The 17,549-nt window shown below is 45.2% G+C and overlaps 1 protein-coding gene across 1 annotated transcript in view; it reads left to right on the forward strand.

Annotated features, from left to right (window-relative positions):
• FARP1 (FERM, ARH/RhoGEF and pleckstrin domain protein 1) overlaps nucleotides 1–17,549 on the forward strand; it is a 290,467-nt gene that overhangs the window by 175,757 nt on the left and 97,161 nt on the right. Inside the window, exon 3 of the mRNA XM_030856865.3 lies at nucleotides 8,263–8,367. Within this exon, the coding sequence (XP_030712725.2) occupies nucleotides 8,263–8,367 (105 nt within the window). The remainder of the gene's footprint in view (nucleotides 1–8,262; nucleotides 8,368–17,549) is intronic.

Genomic DNA, 17,549 nt, shown 5'->3' on the forward strand with positions numbered 1-17,549 from the left:
ATCGGAAGTACTTGGCGTCTCCCGTTGCTGACCTTTTGGGTAGTTCTGTGGAATTTGACTGCTTCCTTATTGCTGCCTCTCTTCTCCTCTGTAATTAGACTGCAGTTTTCTCCTCTGTCATCTTCTAGAATTTGGGGGAAATCTCTTACCCGCTGTCTCTTCTCTCGTTTTCTCGGTTTCCTATGAATTTATTCCTTTTTTCATTCTTTTACTGTTTCTTTTAAGCAGGGTTTCTGGGTACCGTGGAGATGAGCTGCGTGTATTCAGTCTGCCATCTTTAGCCACAAGTGTCACCTTCTTAATCATTTATATTAAGCCCAGTCTGCAGTGGCCTTGTGCTAAAATTTCTAAGAAAAAGGTGTATTTATGGACGGATCGGTGAGTTCCTGTGAGATTCCTCCAGTTGTATTCTTGGATCTCTGTTTAACTCGCAGCTGCTGACTACGTGCTCAGGGGTCAGGAAGGGGGAACTCTGGACGGAGGGCTGGTTGGTGGGAGGCTGCGTGAGCTGGGGGACTTCCCAGCCTGGACCCTGCCCCTCCCCCATCGGGGTGGAAGGGTCCAAAAGAGACTTAGGGTGTAAAAAGAACTTTGTAGAATACTGCTCATATCTAGAGCAGCAACAGTAAAAAGAGGGACACCTTTTAACGATAAGCAGGAAAAGTCAGTTATCTCCTATCATGAGTGTACTACTTACTGAGTTTATTTGGTTTTTCCAGTTAGAGAAATTTTCAAGGCCAGAATGTTTATGTTATCCCCAATCCATTTATCACGTTATTATTTCATTATAATCTCTTCGTTCGAAAGGAACAGAGCAGGACGTGACGGCGTCGTCCCCGCCCCCACGTGGCTGAGAGGTGGGTAACAGCACTGCGGAAGGTGGCGGTATGAGTTTGCTAGGGCTCTGCTGTAACAAAGTACCACAAACTGGTGACTTGAAACATCAGAAATTTATTCTCTCACAGTGCTGGAGGCTGGAAGTTCAAAGTCAAGGTACCAGCAGGACCATACTCCCTCTGAGACCCTGGGTGAATCCCTTCCTTGCCCCTTCCAGCTGCTGGTGGGGACCATCCATCCTTGGCGTTCCTTGGCTCACAGCCACGTCACTTGTCTCTGCCTCTGTCATCGCATGGCCTTCTCCCTGTGTGTCTCTGTCTTCACACCATCTTATAAGGACACCACTCCTTTGGGGTTAGTGCCCACCCTAATGACCTCATCTTCACTTGATCACATCTGCAAAGACCCTGTTTCCAAATAAGATCACATTCACAGGGACCAGGAGTTAGGACTTCATGTCTTTTTGAGACACAGTTCAGCCCGTGACAGTGGGTTCGGTATTTTTTGCTACGGTTGCGTCTCAAGCTTGAAGTTATCCCGAAATGGAGATTGGAGCCAGAGACCGCCAAGTGCACCGGCTCTGCCTGGTGGGGGTCCACGTGTCGACATGACTGGCACCTGGCTCTCAAAGCAGAGTCTTTGCAGCATCCACTGGGAGCTTGTTAGAAATGCAGATTCTTGGGCCTCCCCCCAGCCCTCCCGAATCAGCATCTGTAGCTTATCAAGGTCTGCAGGTGATCGATGGGCACACAAATCAGAGAAGCACTGCTCCGAATCGCCTCCAGCAGAATTCTAGGACAGAATAAGCATACCTGGCTATGGGCTCTGTCCCTGGGGACATGGTCACACACACACACACACACACACACACACACACACACACACACACACAGATGTGGTAGCCAGGCTTTCCATCCCATGACGTTGCGGAGACATGCCTTTGGGGTTGGGAAATGGGACATCCTCCTCGATGTCAGCCCATTCCCCTGCCCTTAATTTTATAAACTAACATTTCCCCATCACAGTAGAAGCAACAGTGTAGAGAACTTGTGTTACGTGCCAGGGTCTTTGCTAAATACTTCGCGGTCAGAGTTGTATTTAATCCTCACATTGATCCTAAGGGGTCGACAGTATCTCCAGTCCTTTTCTGGCTCCACCTACTATAGACTGAATTGTGTCCCCACTCCCCCAGATTTCTATGTTGACACCCCGACTCCAAGTGTGGCTGTATTTGGAATAAAGAAGTAAGGTCAATGAGGTCATAAGGGTGTAGCCCTGATCCGATAGGATTAGTGTCCTTATAAGAAAAGACACTAGAGTGCATGTGCGTGCTCTCTCTCTCTCTCTCTCTCTCTCTCTCTCTCTCTTTCTCTTTCTCTCTTTCTCATAGCACTTACCATACCTTCTAAGTTAGCTGCTTTATTCTCTCACCTCTGACTCAGCGAGAGATACTTGTATTGATTTCCATTCCCTTAGCCCCTAGCACAGTGCCTGCATGTGGCTACTCACTTGACAAATGTACCTCAGGCTCCGTAAGCCATCATGGTTATTAATACTTCTACCCACCTGGTCAGAAACCCCCAAAGGGCCAGGAGGAAATCTGCCATGTTAACGACACCCGTGGTGAGGGTTAGTGGGTTATGGAAATTTGAACAATATTCTAATAGGTATTAACGGGAGGAAAAAGGGGCTGAGGCCTTTGAGAGAAGCCATTCCCTTCTGCTGTAGAGGAGCATGCCCTGGTTGTCTTGGTTACCTTAATCCCAAAGGAGAGAAAAACAAAATACTTCCAGAAACAGCTCTCTGAAACCTCAGCTGATGCATATTTTGTAAAGTTGGTCAAATGTTATCTTTATCGATTTCTGTCTATCAGATTATTTCAGCAAGGCAGATTTTAGCTGTATCACGTAGGGTGACTCCTTTGTTCAGACCCTTTGAGGAGGTGGGGAGAGGGTGTAGAAGACACCCCCAACCCAGAAAGAATTGTCTTTATTCTTTTAGAGGAAAAAGAAAATACTTCCTCATAAAACTTGATGTAATAGAAATAACCTGAAGGCATAGACATATTTTAGAGGCACAATAAACCAAAAGGACTTTGATTCGCAGTTTTTAATAGCTTGAAGCCCTGTGTGAATGTTCATACTATTTATTATTCAGTACTTAGTTGCCAGACACTCCCCAAGAATGTAAACCTCCTCCTAAAATTTAATTTTATAGGATTCCGTGAAAAGCCTCTTCAAAATGGAGAAAGCAGCGGGGATGCACAGTGAGCATTCAGCCACCTTATTTGTGCACTAGATTAAACTTCAGATGTCTCTTGGAGCATAATTTAAAGTAGCCAGTAAGAAAAAAGTGACAAAAATTTGCTTATGTGGTTTCACTAATCACCGGTTTGTTCTCCAAAATATGACATATGATTACTATTTGGTTTCTTCACTTCTGGACTATTTTAATCAAGACTGGCCATGTGCGGGGTCAGCCAGACTCTTAGTTTCTTAGAGGGTGTGGGAGTCTCAGAGATCTGCCCCCCTCAGCCCCAGTACAAACACTTGGGGACAATTTGAAAAACATTCATCATGAGGTCCCTTTCATGTTAAACCATTTCTAACAGATATAGGTTTTCAGATGAAGCCTAAGTGATTTGTTTTTCCTTCCTCGTGTATGATAATTTTTGCAGCCATAAGTGTGTGTGTGTGTGTGTGTGTGTGTGTCTTAAAGTAAGTTACTCTTTGAGAAAGTACGTTTACAGATGAATTTTCCTGAGCGTCTCCTCTTTGTGTTCTGCCAGCCTAGTCTACGGTGTTGCCATCTTTCCCCACATCCAGACTTTATTGACTCATTTATAGGTTTGTTTTAGCAACAAAGGGCTGGTGGCTTTGTAGCTGTTGAACCCCATCATCTGTCTCGTGCAAAGCCTGCCCCAGGTGCATAATTTGTGGTTACTTCTAACGATGTTCATATCATGCCTTTTTCTTCACCAGACACGTAAAAGAACCTTTTGTGCTGAGAAACATTAACAGCCCTTTAGCGCACACATGGATATCACTCATTCTCCCCGTGTGATACGGCTCTTCACAGACGCTCAACTTGAGCTGGGTCCTACCCCTCAGTGTTTCTCGAAGATCTAATGTAAAGGAAGTGGACTCTTGATTTTCTTGTTCTTAAAAATAGTTTAAACAGATTCTATTGTGAATAACTCTCTTCAGTCATTTGTATGTAGATGTGAATGCCATCCTCAGTTACTTTTTTTTTTTTTGGTCTTTTTTTCTGCATTTTTAAATTTTGGTAAAATGAACACAACAAAAGATTTACCATTTTAGCCATTTTTAAGTGTACAATTCAGTGGTATTAAGTACATTCACAGGGTTGTGCAACCATTGCTACCATCCATTTTATATCCTGTGGTGTGAATTTTGAGCAGAATTGCTTTTAATGTGAAGTTCAAAAAATTCATTGGAGGCAAGTGTAAAGAAACGATGCTGTGGAATGAGTGAATCCACTGCTGGAAAGAAAGAGGGGATAATTTTTCTTAAAGAATGTGGATAAAACTCTTCCTGCTTCCCTTCTCTGAGATGCTTTCTCTGAAGCGGAATTCAGCCCTGGGTGCATGGATTAAACCCAGACATTTCTACACCAACCCCTAAAAGAAAGGGAAACAGTGTCCCTGAACTTTGGCATCGTGAAGTCTGTCTAGGAACATTTTAGGCCATAGCTGCCTGGTATACCTTGGGAAGTTAATGCCGTGTCCGTTTACCCATGAAATTGTCATCTAGTGACTGCATTTCAACCCTTATAAATACTTTCTAGTAATTCTACATGCTGGCTTTCCTTATACCCCTGAAGATAGCCAGTGTTCACAGGACAGTTCATATAATGCATTAAAGGCATCTATTTTACAGATGAATTTTAGGAACTATATAATATCGTTCAAACTCTAACTTCTCCCTATATAAAAATTGGGGTCCCATTGAAAAGTCATTTTTGCATCAAAGATTTGTACAAAATAATAAATTTTAAGGAAAATTTTAAGACTTGGGACCAGGCTTATATATTAACTAGATTCCAAGCATCTATTTCCAGCCTCTTATTATTACCAAGATATGCTCAGTGTGGTCACAAAAATCTCTGCTGACTCAGTAAAGGACCTGATTCAGAGGGTAACTCTACCTCTCCTCGGGGTGTTCCATGAAGTGCTTAGTTGAACATCATTCCATAAAGGCATCCATTGTATGTTGATTTTTTACTTGTTTAGACTTCCAGCGTTGAATTGTAGAGTCTCATTTCCCAGCCTCTGTAAATCTAGATGAAGTTATCAAATTCACTTAGTTCCAGGAATTCTCTGGGAGACGTGAGTGCTTGCCAGCTGGTCAGATAATTGGTGGTTCAGTTTGTAACAAATAGGAAATGTCAAGAATGGTGAGAAAGAAGAATTGTGAAACTGGAATGTGGTCTTCTCTTAAAAAGATGTTATGATGGGGCTTCCCTGGTGGCGCAGTGGTTGAGAGTCCGCCTGCCGATGTGGGGGACGCGGGTTCGTGCCCTGGTCCGGGAGGATCCCACATGCCGCGGAGCGGCTGGGCCCGTGGGCCATGGCCGCTGAGCCTGTGCTACGCAGCGGGAGAGGCCACGGCGGTGAGAGGCCTGCGTACCGCAAAAAAAAAAAAAAAAAAAAAGATCTTATGATACAGGAATTCTTCCACAACTTCTTAGCACCTGGCCCATTTCTATCATGTTCTTACTAGCTAGCCTCTGTAGATTTTACTGGCCAGAGAAGAGGACCTCGAACAAGTAGCCATGCCTAAGTTATTCATACAGTTCTATGGAGGCAGGTGTGAAGAATTGAACTCAAGACCCCCCGTGAGCCTGGCTGGTGAATTCTCAAGTGCTCTCAGCATGACCGAGGGTGCGTTGCTTTGAGAAAGAAGTGGGAAATAAGATTGGTGACCAGTAATCTGTTCAGCTGTTAACACTGGATAAACATAGGGGTGTGTGGGCTGGGGTAGTCGGGGGGGGGAATACTTTTGACAGACAAGGACGGGGTTTACACACCATTACATGTTAGTTCTGCCATCAGGGCGAGTGAAACGACTCTCCTGGTGACCCTTGGACCGGGCATTCAAAGTCTAGAGCCTGGTGAGTTTGGGATTATCCATGGAGACTACCGCATGCCCTTAGATAACTGAATATCTTCTGGATTTCAACCATGAGGAATATGGGAGCACAAAGTGGTGTCTGTTTAAAAAAAAGAAAGATGCTTTATGGCTGGACACAGAAGCATCTTTGCTGGCCCCTCAGGTCACGCTATTGGGTGGCCTAATGGATGTGCCCATCATTGTACTTGTCAGGCTCTGACTGCTACTGCCAATTAGTCTCCTGGGTTACTAATTGGCTCCTAAATTGCTCTGCTCTTAGCAGAGGGGAAGTGAAAGTATAAAACCAGTAACTGGAGACAACACTGCCTTGAAACATTTTTCTTGCAGCGTTTGATCTGTGTGGTGAAATTGGATCCATTTTGCAAGTGGGTGTTAGGAATCTACCAGATAGTGAAGAGAAACCAAGGCATAGGATTCTAAGCTCTTTAGGGTAGAAAGTGGGTTCATATATATCATCTTCCCTTTCTACCCTAAAGAGCTTAGAATCCTATGCCTTGGTTTCTCTTCACTATCTGGTAGATTCCTAACACCCACTTGCAAAATGGATCCAATTTCACCACACAGATCAAACGCTGCAAGAAAAATGTTTCAAGGCAGTGTTGTCTCCAGTTACTGGTTTTATAGATTCAGGGTATAGAAAATACATATTTCAGCAGACATTGAGGGACTGCCAGGGGCTGCGCTAGCCAATAGGAATAGAAAGGTGAACAGGTAGCCCAGAGTTTCATTGGGGAGACAGACTCATAGATGTTTAACTACAGAGAATACAGTGGAATGAGTAATTGTATTCATTTGTTCATTCATTTCAACAAGACTGGTTGGCATTTAGGCATCGTGGGTAAGGCGATTAATAACCTATGGCCTAAAAAAATAAGTAACCTATGGCCTTTACCCTCAGTTCCTATGAAGTCTAGATGAGAGTTTATGCAAAGTCTAGAGAAGAAAGCCGTACATTCTGCCACATTTGGCCGGGGGTGGAGGGGGAGGCAAGAGGAACAGGGACAGGCTTTCAGCTGCCACAAAAAGGGCATGGGATCATGAGCTGAAAAGTTACAGAAATGCACACAAATGTTAATAGCAGCTTTATTCACAATTGCCCAAACTTGGGCAACCGAGATGTCCTTCAGCAAGTGAATGGGTAAACAAACTGTGGTCCATCCACACAGTGGTATATTATTCATCCATAAAAAGAATGGAGGAAACTTCAATGCATACTGCTAAGTGAAAGAAGCCAATCTGAAAAGGCAACATTCTATATAATTCCAACTACATGACATTCTAGAAGAGGCAAAACTGGAGAGACAATAAAACGATCAGTGGTTGCCAGGAGTCTGGGGGGTGGTGAGCGCGGACGAAGGGAGCACAGGGGATGTTTAGGCTGGTGAAACTCTCTTGTGTGATCCGGTTATGGGGGCTCTGTGATAGTATGCACTTGTTGACATCCGTAGAACGATACAGCACAAAGAGCGAATCCCAGCGTAAAGTATGGACTTCGGATGGTGATGATGTATCAGTATTGGCTCAACGATTGTAACCAATGTACCATACTAACCCAAGATGTCAGTAAGTGGGGCCCTGGGTGTGGTGGGGAGAGGTGCGTGAGAACTCTCCCCACGTACTTCCTGCTCAATTTTCTGTAAACCGAAAACTGCTATAAAAAAATAAAGTGTTATTTCTGTAATTTATTAAGTATTTACAGTGGTGTGTTGAGTTCTGCTGTACAGCAAAGAGATTCAGTTGTACACATATATACATTCTTTTTCATATTCTTTTCCACTGTGATTGATCACCCGGTACTGAGTATGGTTCCCTGTGCGATGCCGTAGGACCTTGTCGTTCATCCATTGTGTATATGAGTCTGCATCTGCTGATCCCAAACTCCCAATCCATCACTCCTCCACCCCCCTCCCCCCAGCAGCCACAGGTTTGCTCTCTCTGTCTGTGAGTCTGTTTCACAGATAAGTTCATTTGTCGCATATTTTAGATTCCACATATAAGTGATATCATATGGCATTTGCCTGTTATTTTTAAGGGGGGTAGTGCCTGGCCTTGGGGTAGGGAGAAGATGGCAGAGGTCAGCACCTAAGTGTGAGGGCAGCATGAGAAGGGCATCGGTGGTGGGCACGGGGCCGGTGACCAGGGTGTAGTGGCGGTGCTTGGTGGCGAGCGGTTACAGACTCGGGCATGAAGAGGCTTCCTGTAGTGGGAGCCGCGGTGTGCGTCCCCAGCTGCCTGTCTCAGAGGGCGTAACTCCCGCTGTTTCTGTTCCCAGCAAAGAGCCCCGGGGAAAGTGCTGCTGGATGCGGTGTGCAGCCACCTGAACCTCGTGGAAGGAGATTATTTTGGCCTCGAGTTTCCCGACCACAAGAAGATCACGGTAGGTGACGTCCATGGGATGTTGCTGTTTTACTGTCTGTTCGACTTGGGGGAGGGAAATAATTGGGACCTTCCTTGGCCATACGGAAATGTACAACAGAAAAGGTACCCAGAAAGCCCTTGTTAATCTGTTTTTGTGTGCATATGATTAGCAAGTTCAAAGAGAATACACAGTGCAGGCTGTCCCCCCTCCCCATCTCCCTCCACCTCTCCCTCTAAGAACCTCCATCACCAGTGTCTTGTGTATCCTTCTGATCAGAGTCTGTGTATATGTGTACACAAACACGTAATTTTTGTTTATACTGGGGTATAGTTGATTAACAATGTTGTGTTAGTTGCATTTATTTTATTTTTATTTTATATTTGGGTATAGTTAACAATGTTGTGTTTCAACAGACACATTTTTTTTTTTTTTTTTTTTTTGCGGTACACGGGCCTCTCACTGCCGTGGCCTCTCTCGTTGCGGAGCACAGGCTCCGGATGCGCAGGCTCAGCGGCCATGGCTCACGGGCCCAGCCGCTCCGCGGCATGCCGGGGCACGAACCTGTGTCCCCCGCATCGGTAGGCGGACTCTCAACCACTGCGCCACCAGGGAAGCCCAACAGACACATATTTTTGAAATACGATAATGTGAGGAAATAATACACAGTGCCCTGTACTCCACCCACACACCGTTCATATATCCTGGACATCTTTCCTCTTCAGCACATAGAATCCGCTTCCTTCCTTTTCACAGTTTCATGCTGTTCTGCTGAATGGATGTGCCGTAACTTACAAGCCTGGCTGTAAAGGGTGGGATGCTTAGGTTGTACTGAATCATGTGCTTTTACAAATGGTGCTCCAGTGAACATACTGATACGTTCATGTTTGCGTTCATGGTCAGGGGTTTCTCTCAGTAGTTCGGATCCACAGGCATGGAAGTTGCATCATCCGTGGGTTTGAGCATCTTAAAGTTTGCTAGATATGTCATGTCGTTCTTTGAAAAGGTCTCACTGATTTGAGCCCCACATTTAGAACATAGAGCACCGTTCTTTTTTCTCTTTTGGCCGATGGTACTTTCTTAAGGCTGTATCCTAGTCTACCTCTTATGAGACACCCTGTTAGGGTGTAAGTTCATGGACTGCATTTCTATTCCGTGCACACTGAGTGCCTGGAACTTTTGCTGGCCCCTGCACTGGGGATCCAACAGGAGTGAGATGGAGAGAATGTATAATCCAGGTGGGGCATCGGACTGAGTCAGTGGCCAGTTCAGGACATGTGGCAGGTGGTCCACTGGAGCCCGGGGGCGTTGGGCAGTGGGAGCAACAAACAGCATTTGTGTTCAGGAAATCCTTCACAGATACTGCGAGACAGAGTCCTATGAGGCCAGGAGGAGTTGAGCTGATAAAATGTTCTAGGAAGAGGGGCACCAGATGCCCAAAGACCAGACAGTAAGTGGGCTATTCAGAAACCTGCAGAGAAGGCTGAAGTTTAGAGGTGAGGGAGCAGGGCTCTGCTGATGGAGGTGAGAGAGAGAACCGGAGCCAGGTCTATACGGAAGGGCTTTCTGCCCCATTGCTATCTAGTAGAAACGGAAGATGAACCACTCACTTAATTTCAAGTTTTCTAGCAGTTATGTTCAAAAAGTTTTTAAAAAGTGAAACTAATTTAATAGCCTGTTTAATTTGATTTAACACATTTAAAATCATTATCATTTCAACATGTAATCAGTCTGAAAACCTACGAATAACAGATTTTACACTTTTTTCCTGCTACGTCTTTGAATCTGATATGTATGTGACACTCACAGCCAGACCACCTGTATCTCAGGTGCTCAGTGGTCACGTGTAGCTAGCGGCCCTTGTGTGGGACAGCACAGTTCTGCACCGAGCTAATGTGTTTAGGAAGCTGGTAATGCATTTTAAAGGGAGCGTGGGGGGAATTCCCTGGTGGCCCAGTGGTTAGGACATGGGCTTTCACTGCCATGGACCTGGGTTCAAGCCCTGGTTGGGGAGCTAAGCTCCCACAAGCCGCGTGCGAGGCACAGCCATAAATAAATAAATAATGAAATGAATAAAAAATAAAGGGAGTGTGATATGGTCTGATTTATGGCTTAGAAAGACAACTGTAGCCAGATTGGAATTGGACGAGAGTCAGGAGAGCTGTTTGGGGTTCATGGTATCGGGCTGGAGATGGTGCTGGCTGGGACTGATGCAGAGTCTGGGAATGACTGGCGGGAACTGAGCCTGCACCTGAAGACGTGCACAAATCGTGTTTTCGAGACATACATCTAACCTCTAAGCCCTCTTTGCTGTTTTCTAGTGCTTATGTTAGCTCGAAGCTGCCCTGACTCCCTGTCCTCTTTCTGATGTGGCAGACGACCGCAGAAGGGCCACATCTAATTCCACATTCATTTATGCATCGAGCGATTATTTTGTGCCAGTGCCGCGTCCTGCATCACACTTCATACGGCCGAAGACACCTGATATGAAGGGACAGCTAGCAAGTAACAGTTACTGTTTGCAGTCATTAGACGAGCCTGCTTAGGAAGGTTGACAAGGAAATAAACAATTATCATACAGTGTAGCCAGGTCAGTGGACCATTGTTTCATAAACTTGTTTTATGTTAAAATAATGATTCTCAAGACACTTGAAGATTTGTTCTCTCATTATTTCTAGCAACGCTGCCTGTATAAGTCAGGGTCCCAACGGCTTTCCTGACTCCAGTCTTGTCCTGTTCCGATCCTGCTGGAGTTTCTTTTCTCAACCGTAAATTAGCAGTGGTGAGGGTACCAAGACTGAGAATCGTTCCGCATCTGGGTCAACCAGTTAGCTAATGGCAGAGCTAGGATTCTAACCCCATTCTTCTGACCTCAAGTTCAGTGCCTTTTGTGTTGACCTTGGGTGCTTCTCTTTTGCGAGTGTTTACAGACCTATTAATCTTTCAGGGTACCTCCAGGGCTGACTTGTTTCAAGTTTTATCAGGCTTCATTTTTGTGATTTCACCGTTTCCTTATCATATTGTTTAGGAATGTGTTCAACTGAAAAATTCCCTAAACCCATTAATGATAACTAAAAGAAAGAGATAATTGTTGCAAATAAAGGCCACTACCTGAGTGCTCACCATGCACCAGGCTGCTCTAGTTCCTGTGGACACAACAGCAAACATGGCCCATATTCTAAAGCAGGGATCAGCAAACTTTAGTCAAGGGCCAGATAGTGAATATTAGAATAGACGTTTCATGCCAGAGAGTCTCTACTCCAGCTTTCAGTTCTACCCTTGTAGTGTAAATGAATCGGCATGGATTTGTTCCAGTAAAACTTTATTTATAAAATAGGAAGCTGTAGTTTGCCAACACGTGCTCTAGGAAGTAATAGCTCTGTTCAAGGCATCATAATAGGTTTATGTACACTGTTTTGTTTATTCCGGTTCCTTTATTCTAGTCCATTATACCTCCTTTTTCTGATAAGGAAGCTAAGGCTTAAAGAGTAAGTCCTTTTCAACAAGGCAGACAGCTGAGCAGTGATAGATCCAGGATTCAAGTTCAGATCTTTCTAAATGCTCTTGGTCACCATCCTGCTCTGACCGTGTCTCTGTATTTTGCTCTATGTCAATTTCACATCGCAACCTGAAAGCTAATTTCATGTAATTTTCAAAATAGGTTGTTTTAACAAAATTGATCTGTGGTATTAGATGGGATGGTGCAAATGGGTACAAGGAAGGCTTCTGGGGTCCTGGCCATGTTCTTTTTCTTGATCTCAGTGCTTGCTCTATGGGTGCAATCAGTTTGTAAAATTTCAGTGAGCCATACACTTGTAACACGTACACTTGTAATGTGTGTACACACACACACACACACACACACACACACACACACACATCTTCAATAAAAGTTTACCCCCAAAATGCAGTGAACTAAAAGCACACAGGAACAGAAATCATGACCAGAAAGCACCCAGAGGCTGGCTGATGGAATCTGTTTTGGAAGAACCTAGGACGAGTCTTGATTGGATGAACTGAGGGAAAGCCACTCACGTGTGAGACTAGTGAACACTAGCTGCATTTCACCTCTGCTCTCAGATAAACTTGCTTGAAGATTTAAGATTTACATCATAGGGTTTTTGTCTGCTTCCCAGATTCTGTCAGTGCTGACTTCCTAGCTGGCTGTTGTATCATAGTGGTGGGTCGGACTGCCAGCCCCCAAACCCCTGCTTTGCCTCTTAGCAGCGGGGTGACTGGGGCAGGTTGCTGGCCTTCCAGTGTCTCACTTTGCCTGAAGGTAAAATGGGGACAATGGTGCCCATCTCGTGGGGTTTTTGAAAAGATCAAACACAGTATCTGTCAGCATGTAGCCCAGGGTCTGGGAACTATGTATGTAGTGTTCAGAAAGTATTAGTTATGGAAACTATCATCATCATTTTCATCATTACAGTTTTTTGTGGTCAAACACAGATAACATGAAATTTATCATCTTAACCATTTTCAAGTAAGTCTGTAGCAGTACAGTGGTGTTAACTGTATTCATTGTTGTGCAGTAGGTCTCTAGAACATTTTCATCATGTAAAACTGAAACTCCATACCCATTAAACAACAGCTTCCTTTCCTCTTCCCCAGCCCCTGGTAGCTACCATTCTACTTTCTGTTTCTATGAGTTCGACCACTTTGGATACCTCGTATAAGTGGCATCATACATTATTTGTTGTTTTCGGTCTGGCTTATTTCACTTAGTGTAATGTCCTCAAGGTCCATCCGTGTTGGAGCATGTGTCAGAATGTATTTTTTTTCTCTTAATATTTATTTTTGGCTGCATTGGCTCTTGGTTGCCAGGCTCCGGCTTCCTCTAGTTGTGGCGAGCGGGGGCTACTCTTCGTTGTGGTGTGCGGGCTTCTCATTGTGGTGGCTTCTCTTGTTGCAGAGCACAGGCTCTAGGTGTGAGGGCTTCAGTAGTTGTGGCTCGCGGGCTCTAGAGCGCAGGCTCAGTAGTTGTGGCGCACGGGCTTAGGTTGCTCCGTGGCATGTGGGATCTTCCAGGACCAGAGCTCGAACCCGTGTCCCCTGCATTGGCAGGTGGATTCTTAACCACTGCGCCACCAGGGAGGTCCAAGAAAGGCTGAATAATACTGCATTGTGTGGATAGACCACATTTTGCTCACCCACTCATCTGTTGATGGACGTTGAGGTTGCTTCCCCCTTGCTTGTTGTGAATAATGCTGCAATGACGTGTTGTCGTTATTATTTTTAATACTACTGTTGTGATTATCACCTCTGCCAGGCTTCTTTTGGGAGGCTGCTCACATATCTGACAAACCAGCAGGAAGCATGGTTACTCTCAAAATGCCCAGACATGGGCTGTCACAACTGGTTTTGCCCATTTATCTCTACGTAATACACAGGAAGCTAGTTGTTCCCCCAAGATCCCCAGCGTGCAAGGTTGTGGACCTTTGTCCCTGGATGGTAAGTTCAGGCAACTCGCACTGCAGCTCAGCCTTTCACCCCTTTCTCATCACTTCTATCACGTAAATAGCCCATGTCAGAGCATTCTTTATAGTAAGGGTTTGAAAAAGCTTAAGGGGAGAATGAGTGCTTTCCCTGGTCTAAGATGTGTTTCTCAAGATTGGAAATAAACTAGTGATAATTAGTAAGTAATCAATTGTGCTCTACCCTCAATTAGACTTGTCCCATGGCTTGTCAATTAATAGAGTTGATTGCTGTGTTTACATGCAAGTCGGGCACGTGTTGTCCTTGAGTCCAGGCAGCTGCCCCGTGGGATTGCCCCACAGAAGTAGAAAAGTCCTTTAATCGGCTTTTTTTTTTTCATTGATTTGCCTTCCCATGGCAGAGACGCTATTATTGATCTTAGGAATCAAGACCCTTAACATGCCAGCTAATGGGTACCTAGAGTCTGAAGGCTGGTGAAAGGCCAGAGAGATGTTGGGTTGCCATTGGGGTGGATGCAGAGAGCTCACTGTTCTTGGGCTTCTACTGTGTTCCGTGGACTCTGCTATAAACTTAACTTCACATCGTTCGTTCTTCACAGCAGGGGTCGGCAGAAAGAGCCAGTGAGTAAACAATGTTAGGCTTTGCAACCCATACCGTCTCTGTTGCAACTGCCCAGCTCTGCCACTTCAGGGCAAGGCAGCCGTAGATAATGTAAATAAATGATTGTGCTTGGGTTCCGGTAAAACTTTAGTTATGGGCGTGGACGTTTGAATTTCGTAGAGTTTTCACACGTCATGAAATAATATGGCTACTTTTGATTTTTTTTTCCCCCAACCACTTAAAATCCTGTCTTTGCTCTTTGCGCTGTAGCAAAACAGGTCATAGGCTGGATTTGGCCCATAGGCCTTTGTTTACCAGTCTCTGCTTTATAACATTTCTCCGAGGTAGGTACTTTATTATCCATGTTTTACAGTGAGCAAATTCAGTATGAACTGCATAACCAGGTTTATTACCATGAGTCACACACAGACCCGTCGCAGGCGATGCAAGTTCTCTCTGCTTCACTGGGCTGCCTTTCCTCACATCTCCCCATCTCAAAGAGCTGCGCACACCTGGCCAGCAGAGGTGGTTGTATATGTAAGATTTATCTCGTGGACCTGTTGGGGAGAGTGGGGACAGCTCTGTGTTACGGCCTGTAAACCTCTGTTTAAACATTTGCTTTGTCATTTGGCAACTGGGTAGATTCTGAACTTCTTTGATTTTGTACTTTATCTGAAAAAATTGGGATTAATAAATGACTATTTTACAAGGTTATCATGAGGATTAATTCAGATACTTTGCAGTGTTGACCCCAGCAGGCTTCCCGGCATAGCAGTCAGTCAGCTATCTGCTGTATTTTATTCTTGCATTCTGCCTCGGAAACCAGTGAGGCTGGCCTGCCAATATTTCATGAAAGCTACAATGCTCGGTGATCTGATAAACAATTCTGGTTTTGTATAAATAAATACTGGTAAAGGGACTTCCCTGGTGGTGCAGTGGTTAAGAATCTGCCTGCCAATGCAGGGGACACGGGTTCGAGCTGTGGTCCGGGAAGATCCCACATGCCACGGAGCAACTAAGCTAGTGCGCCACAACTACTGAGCCTGTGTGCCACAACTAAGCCCACGTGCCTAGAGCCCGTGCTCTGCAACAAGAGAAGCCACAGCAATGAGAAGTGCACACGCAGCAACGAAGAGTAGCTCCTGCTCACCGCAGCTAGAGAAAGCTCACGGGCAGCAACTAAGACCCAACACAGCCAAAAATAAATAAATAAATAAATTAAATAAATTAAAAAAAATACAGGTAAAGCTCAGGAAGAAAACTGGCATCTTTTCATTCATTTTATAATCTTCTTTATGCCAGGAAAAAAGTTTTACCCTTGACAGGTGTCTTAGCTTAGGCTGCCATAACAAAATACCATAGAGTAGGTGGCTTGAACAACAGATGTTTCATTTCTTTCAGTATTGGAGTCCAAGATCAGGGTATCAGCGTGATCAGATTCTGGTGAGGATTCTTTTTCTGGCTTGTAGACGGCCACCTTCTCACTGTGTCTCAGAGCAGAGAGAGAGAGACATCTCTTTCTCTTCTTATAAGGCTGCGGTCCTGTTAGCTCAGGGCCCCACCCATATGACATCATTAACCTTAATTACCTTCTAAAGACCCTGTCTCTAGATACAGTCACATTGGGGGTCAAGGCTTCAACACAGGAATTTGAGGGACACAGTTCAGTCCACAGCAGCAAGCATGCTTTCTAGGAGCCTTGAGGTCATAGAACGTACACCTACCTGGGATGACAGACATCACTAACTGGTGGTTTCCCAGCCCCTCTGGGGTCAGACAGGCCTCCTTCGTCTATGCTTAGTTGCAGGCTTCTGACTTTGCTTCTTCCTGGGGGCCTGTGGACATCTGAGACCAGGAGGGGCTCTTTGTGGAACATGCCAGGTGTGAAGGGTGAAGAGCACTGCAGACCCAAGGACAGAGGAAAGTTTGGGAAGCCAGCAGAGGTGGGGTGGTGGAGCCGCCCGGTCACCACACAGAGCAGCGCCATGGTTCGGCCTGACAGTGGCTGCGGTGACAGGGCAGGTCCCAGAGAGTCCGGGGAAAGGCAGCTCGCTGGAAAAATATGGCTACGGGTAATATTCTATTTCTTAAGCTGGAAGGAAGCTATATGGGGTTTCGTTTGTTGTCAGTTTGTTTTTTAATTAATAGACTTCGGTTTTTAGAGCAGCTTTAGGTTTACAGAAAAAATGAGCAGAACGTAAAGAGAGAAGAGAGGTCCCCTATGCTGTCTCCCCATGCACAGTGCCCCATCCTTAACGCCATACATTACTGTGATGCTGTGTTACAATCGATGAGCGAGTATTACTACATTATCATTACAGTTCCAAGTTCAAATTAGGGTTCCTTCTTTGCGTTGTACATTCTATAAGTTTTGACAAATGTATAATGACATATATCCACCATTACAATACCAACAAGAGTAGTTTCACTGCCCTGAAAATCCCCACTCCACCTCTCTCCCCTCTGAGCCCCTGAGAACCACCGATCTTTTCCTTCAGCATTTTCTTATTTTCTGTGTTCTTGATGTTTCAGCATTTGAGGCCTTGTTGACTGAGGAGAGACTGCCCTTCCCAGGACTAGCCAGTTCTTAGACATAGCAAATGCTTCCCCTGCCGGCATACCTCCCATATGGAAATGAACCAGTCCAGAGGCCATACTCTGAACCACCTCTTCTATCTCGCTCTTACACTGCAGGAGACAGAATTCCTCTGCCTTAATCATCCCAGGGCCGGTGTCAGACACCTAGAGATGGCCCTACACCCCAGAGGCCACTAAGATGACTCAAGCTAGCCAATCCTAAGCTGCTTACCCTGACTCACCTTGTCTTTTCCCATGGAAACCACGGTAAAGCCTCCTTCCCATGCGTTGTCCTCACCCTTTCTGCCTCCTGGCGGACCGTGGTGCTTCCCCGCATGGCCCTGCATGGTGTGGCATGCCCCCCTCCTCCTGGGAACCATACGTGACAAACCATCTTTTCAGTGGTTGTAACAAACCATCTTTTCAATGGCAGCTGTCTCCTAACCTGTTGGCTCCACCATATGTGACTAATGAAGGCTACATCTTAAAACAATTTGGTTTAAAAAAATATCTGGAAATAGGTTTCTAAAATGGATAGTCTTGAGAAGGTAGAAGTGGAATCATAGTTTTTGGATCTTCCCAAACCC

This window comes from Globicephala melas, chromosome 18 (assembly GCF_963455315.2).
Source record: "Globicephala melas chromosome 18, mGloMel1.2, whole genome shotgun sequence".
In the NCBI taxonomy this organism is placed as follows: domain Eukaryota; kingdom Metazoa; phylum Chordata; class Mammalia; order Artiodactyla; family Delphinidae; genus Globicephala; species Globicephala melas.